Source organism: Cryptomeria japonica, chromosome 4 (genome assembly GCF_030272615.1).
Source record: "Cryptomeria japonica chromosome 4, Sugi_1.0, whole genome shotgun sequence".
Classification (NCBI taxonomy): Eukaryota; Viridiplantae; Streptophyta; class Pinopsida; order Cupressales; family Cupressaceae; genus Cryptomeria; species Cryptomeria japonica.
In genome coordinates, this window is record NC_081408.1 from 214,748,961 (window position 1) to 214,755,380 (window position 6,420).

Here is a 6,420-nt window from a genome sequence, read left to right on the forward strand (position 1 = left end):
ATTTTTATATAATGAGCCTTTGCCTTAGGAATGATCTCTATTGGCTGCAAGGAAGTGCAAAGGTCAATACCAAGTGTAATGTGTAGTCGGCCAAATGTTTAGAGGGAACCCTCTAGAATGAATGATGATGTTTCATTTAATCTCGTGCAGTCCATTTCATAAGCACTCCAAGGAACATCGAGTCTAGAAACATGTTCCTTTGCTGCTGCATGCTTTGGAAATGTGCCACAAGTTTCAAATAGAAAAATTGATTATAATCTTGTTATGCTTGGTCGTATTTTTAGAACAGAAATATGCCTTTGTGGTGATTAAAGTCTCCCAAAAATTAGATGAGACATTGTTAGTGCTTAGTAGGACAGGTTTTTCCAGACACGATGTGAAATGCGTAACTACAATAGGAATTGTGGTGCCTAGATGATGATGACTAGAATGTTGAAAATTTGCAAACAAAAGAAAGTGAATTTTTTTCTGGGTGATGCAAGATTGCTCTTATACTTAAGATCTGTTACATCAAAAGAATTGACTTGTTGAGGATTGGGTGACCAACAAAAGACAACCATATACCTTTCTAGCCGCACAACTTACTCCTCATTCTTTTGGCTAAAATGAGCCTAGGGCTAGTCCTAGCCTTTCCTTTGAAGAGTGGAATTGCAAGGTAGGTGTCTAAGAGCTGGGCTATCTCAGTGTCTGAGATGCCAGGTAGAAAATTTTGTTTATAAATCCCCAAATTCATGAAGGCCTTTAACTTTCTCATCCTGATTAATTGATCTGAAGCTCTCTTGTAAAGATCCAAGATCTTCTTAATGGTATTGCATTCCATAGAGTAGGTTTGGCCACCATCACCCTGCCATCCATGAAGTACAATTGACCGACAGCTTTATCATTAGATGAGATGTTCAAAGTCAAACCTCTGGGATTCTTACTCCTCTCATCTAGCAATGTTAGAATGAGATAGATGAGGAAATTAGACCCCATTGCCTTATCTGCTTTGAGTTTTTAAAGAACCCTGTATGGATTTTGTAAACTATATCTGATAAATTAGAATTCGAATAAATCTATCAATCTCACTCTCTTCAAGACTTAGAGAAAACAAATTTCTGAAGCATCTTAACCAAAGTTTTTCAAGTCACCCTGTTGCAGACCTTAGAAATATCCAGAGAACCATGCATGCTGAAAGGTGCTGGTCTTCAACACTTCAAATGATAATAATGACTGTAATATTCCTATTCCAAGTCCTTTGTTGTTGTACATTATTAATACAACAGTAATGCAAATTCAGGGAAGTTCCATTTAGGGTGAGTTTGACATGGATGCATGTAGGTTCATTTGTTGTGCTTTAAATTTCTATACAAGATATTTTTTGAAGCACCCTTGCAAATCTGTGCTTAAAAATGTCAGGTCAGGAATCAATCTGACCTAGAATTCTTTAGATTATCTGCTCATTGAAATTCAAAACAATGTTCCTTGCTTTCTTATTTCTTTGTTTTCTTCTCATCACAGAGATATGATCTTGATCCTGCAGCAAAAGCTGCTGCTGCCAGTGCTTTGGTGTCTAAATTGGGGGCAGAAGCAGGGCTGAATGTCTTCATACAAGATGCAAGCCTTGTTCAAAATGAAGGTAAAAGCCATGATAGGGAAGTTGTACAACCTGCTGGGCTGCGAAACAGGAAACAGCCACATGGGAGGAATCCAAGTGTTGGAAGCATCACAACAGAGCAATTAGCTGAAGCTGAAAAACCGGGTACTTATACAATGCCAGTAAATCCTTTGGATGGCGGAAGGCATCAGGGATTTGTAGTTGACAACCATCCGAGGGCAAGAGCTAGTGATGGGGGATGGATTGCTCGTCTTGCCGCCATGCTTGTTGGTGAAGATCCATCACAATGCTATGCCTTAATTTGTGCCAACTGTCACATGCATAATGGTGAGTGAGTATGGATGCCTTTTCCATCTTATATGGTTTGCCTTGTGTTTGGTATTCACACTTGAAAGCGATCCTGTTCAGTTACAGTTTCTAATATTGTAAGCCATCTGTTAATCTGTGGGTTCAATTCTTGCCAGTCACATCTAAGCCAGTAATATGAACTTGGACCAATAAGTCTAGCCTTTCTTTATTTGCACAAAGTGCTGCTGCATCTGGTTGGTTAAAATCTATTTCTTTTTCAATCTTATTGCTTAGCATCTATTGATGATCAATTTTGTCCCAATTTATCTACACCATTCATATTGTCTGTTTTTTAGTATTAATATAATAAACATGGGGAGGTGCATAGGAGAAGGAATGGTACTTTTGTATTCATCTAGTGTTTTTGTAGATTAAATATTATAGCATGAAGCTTAGTTCAATTTTCAGTTTTCTCAGCTAAACTGTTCTCTGTATGGTATATGTAGTGAGTGGATTATTTCATGAAATAATTAGATTCTCAGTTATCATTTTTGCGTTTAGGATCTGCACTATTTTGATAAATTGATCTGTATTAGTCATATTTATCCAATTTCATAAAAGTCTTCGAATGAGTTTGATTTTGGTATCAAACATCTGTAACATGTCTCTTCAATTAATGATTGGACATACTTGATTGGCTGTTATTTTCCATGAGATACATGCAGCAGGAGGATACAAGTTTAGCCTCATGTTATTGTAACCAGTTTTAATATCTGTAGCTCTTTGCTTGCAGGTTTGGCAAGGAAAGAAGATTTTCCGTACATTACATATTACTGCCCACACTGTAATGCACTGAATGGTTCACAGCAAGCGGAAGCTGTTAACATGACAGCTGGGTCAGGAACATCCAATTTGGCAACTGATGGAAATGAAAGCTTGTCTGGACATGGGAAGGCTGTTAGCAGTAATGCAGGAAAGGGAGCTGGTAATGAAGACATTAGCAAGCTGGCAAATGCTTCCGTTTCTGAGACTACCAAACAAACTGAAACAAAATCTGAAAACCCTGCTTGTTGAGGATTGCTTTTGTGCGAGTCAGGTGTGCCTGAGCCTAAAGATTCTTGTTTGCTTATAGGGAAAATTGTCAAAGGTTTGTGATTAAGTTTTTTATGGAGAAGATTCAAGTGTATTGATTAGAATCTCTTGGTAGGTTTATGTCACATCTGTTAAATAGGAAAAGCAGCCTTGATGTTAATGATCAGTTCCAATTGTTTTGATGTGGACTAACAGAAATCGCTGATTTGAAGAGTTGAAAACTTCAAGTCAAGATTCATTCCATATATCAATTGATCTTTTTGGATGCATGATTTCCAATTTGTTTGATTTAGGATGCAAGAATATTTATGAGAGTAGTTTTCCCCTGCGTATTGTGATCAGGTGTAACCGTGTATGTACAACATTTGAGCTTTGCCAGTAATGATATGATTCATCTATACAGGATTGAAATAACTGAAATCTCTTGCCATTTTAGTTATTCGGGAATGCATGGGATGGTCGATCCAGCATTTATAGTAGGCAATTAAAAGGTTGCCTTATCAGAAGTGGCATTCATTATGCTTTACTAGCTGGCTATAAGAAGCCTTATATAATCTTCAAATGTCTTTTGTAATTAAAATGATTGGGGAGATTATGAGAGGTTTCTAAAGGGATTGGGGAGATTATGAGAGGTTTCTAAAGCCTTACTCAGATGTTCTCTGCCATTCAGATCTTGTTTTCCATGAGCACAAAACATACAAGGGTGAAATACCCTAATTCTTCTGTTACTATTTCAAGAGATAGAAAGCAAATTTCAAGAAGCAGAGATAAAAGATTTGATTGAAGGGACTTCTAAATGGTTAGGTAGAGGGAAAGGTCACTAATAGCGTGTCAAAGTATGTTCTATATTTGGAGCTAAGTCACTACATACGCTACCATTTTCACTTCACATTGACATCCTGGAAATGAGTTTCATTTTTCTGCAAATGTTTGCTATTAAAAGTGTTTTGTTTATGTACATAAAATGGCAAGGCCATGAAGATATTGCAAAGTACAGGCTATGTAAAAATGGCTGTTGAGCACTGAATAATTATCGTACAAATTCAAAAACATAGTTTATCCCTGCAAAAGTCATCTAAAGCTTCTGTGCCAGAATACAAAACATTAAAACCAACGTTTATATATTAAATTTTGCTAGTTAAGATGAAATCCTGAGAAGAACACTATAATGGCAGAGCTCCAGGCAATCCAACGGCTGCTGCATTTTGACTTTACAGGATTCTCTTGCATTCACAATATGTTAAAATTCAAGTTGCCTTGCGAGATAAGCTCATGTTCAAATCAAATCTGGTTATTTGCTGCCTATTTATTTTATTGAATATGTTGTGGCCCTGCAGCTGTGTGGCCTGTGTGTTATTACATTTTTAAGTGGATATCTGTACAAGCTAGTCTCACCTTGAATTGATCTGTTAATTGCCTATCTCTGACATTGAATTGTGCTGCTATACGAAGTGGAAACATGTTCCACCCTTGACTATCATCCGATGAACAAACTTTTGATATATGCAAATTTAACATACTTTAAGATATGCCAAGAAACCCCCATTTTTGTGGCTCAAATAACCATTACGATGTAACAAGCTCATTCCCAGTATGTTTTTGGAGATTCACATTCTACCTGTAAATTGCCTTTTCTGTTGGAGAAATATGATTAAAAAGGAAACAATGATCATCTCTTTTTTAATATGCTTGTGTAGTACTTTTCCTCAAGAGTGCATGCATTTGAGCCTTGAGCATCACTAGCTCGATTTTTTCAATGAACTCAATCTAAAACATGGTGATTTTAATAGATTTGGGAGACATCCTTTCTTTCTGATAGCAGTTTCATTACTTCTGAAGACTTTTGTAGATTGCTAATATGACTTCAAGAGATCTATTTATCGATACAAAGATGTTTGTCTTCTGGATGGTTTCTTCAGTATCTCTATCAGAAAGTCTCTTTGACATGCTACTTTGTTCCAATTCCCCTGCTTTTGTCATCTTTAATGAAATTTGTAGTGGATAATGTGCTTGCGTGTTACAATTGTTTCATATGTGAGATATTAGGGATCCTACATGGATTAGGAGGGTTCCTGGTTACCATTTTCTTCACACCTTCATCAGCTCTGTTTGCCAGGCTTTACAGGGTACTTCAGAACTGCGAGCTTGACTACCTCTTTCCAACTTAATTGAGTGGTGGGAGGTGTTAATCATCTTTTATGCAAAAATCACGCATACTGATATTGATAGATTAGCTAGGCCATGTTCTCTGTGTGATGCGACATGGACGATAATGGTTTCCTCCAAATCTTATTCCAATGGTAGGAGGTTTTTGGTATCTTTTGGATGTTAAAAGTTGCTCCTCACAAATGTTAATAGATCAATGACGCCACATCCTCCATGTTAGTTACCTGGGCATGTCCAATCTCCATCTTTTCTTATTGAGACATGGTAGATTCAATCTGGAGGGTTAGCTATCCCATGTCCATGTTCTAGGAGATCAGGGCAGATGCATGTTATCAATTTCTTCTCTCTAGTTTGAGGTTCTTTAGCAGTAGATGTTAGGGGAGTTCTTGAGATATGTCTATTGCTCCCTTAGGATCATCTTATCAGACTCGCTCAGTTTAGGATATTCTTCCAGACATTTTTATATCTTCTATTGGGTCTTTCATAGTGAGTGATGAGAGTGTTTGTCCTCTGTAGGATGATGCAGATTAGGGCCAGCCTTTGCCTTTAATCACGATCTCTATTAGTGCCACATCTTGTTCATATAAGGTTATAACTTATTTGTAATGATGTGTTATACATGGCATAGTCTATTTTGACGTTTACATTTTGCCTGCTTTAGCTGGAATCTTTCTCGAGCTATTTAATTTTCAGGTTTCAGCCTCTTATCGGAGACTGTTTGTTGCTCCTCAACACAATGCTATTGATAATTCTTTAAAGTCCTGATGACCTACTATGATCAACGTGGACCTATTATTTTTTGTTTTCATCAAACCTGTGTCAGGTTTTCAATGAGATGTATGAAGACTTTCTGAATATGCAATATGCCAATCAAGTTTAATGCCATATCTATACATATTATTCTACTCGTCAACGTTAAGGTATGGTAATATTGTGTAGATATTCTTTTTCTTTCTCAAATTCTAATGTTGCTTTATGTGCTTTAGTGAAGGGGCATGCGTCTCATCAGCCTGTTGAGCACTCAAATCATTTTTTCCAATTGTTTGCGTTTATTTGTTGCTAATCTGTACCCGCATGCTTATCATTGCTTGTCCAAACATAAATTGCAAACTTCGGAGCACATTAAGTAAAAGGTATGCAACATGACAAGAATAAATTGTCTAAGAAGTATCCTGCATGAAATTGGAAGTGGGAATATCTGTAAAATACCATCCTAAAATTCCTGCCGAATAACAAATTATATACGAGACAAAGGAAAGACACAATTGATTATTGGC

At 36.9% G+C, this 6,420-nt stretch overlaps 1 protein-coding gene across 2 annotated transcripts in view; it reads left to right on the plus strand.

The window, feature by feature from the left end:
* Nucleotides 1–4,263, plus strand: part of LOC131040587 (uncharacterized protein At2g24330) — a 128,908-nt gene extending 124,645 nt beyond the window's left edge. Inside the window, exons 5-7 of one of the 2 annotated variants that reach the window (XR_009104882.2) lie at nucleotides 1,501–1,924; nucleotides 2,679–3,578; nucleotides 3,610–4,263. Coding sequence is in view for 1 of the 2 variants with exons in the window: in XM_057973536.2 (XP_057829519.2) it covers nucleotides 1,501–1,924; nucleotides 2,679–2,959 (705 nt within the window). In the remaining variant the exon portion in view is untranslated. Of the gene's footprint in view, nucleotides 1–1,500; nucleotides 1,925–2,678 lie in introns of both variants that reach the window. The other variant, XM_057973536.2, reaches the window with a different exon arrangement.
* The last annotated feature ends 2,157 nt before the right edge of the window (nucleotides 4,264–6,420 follow it).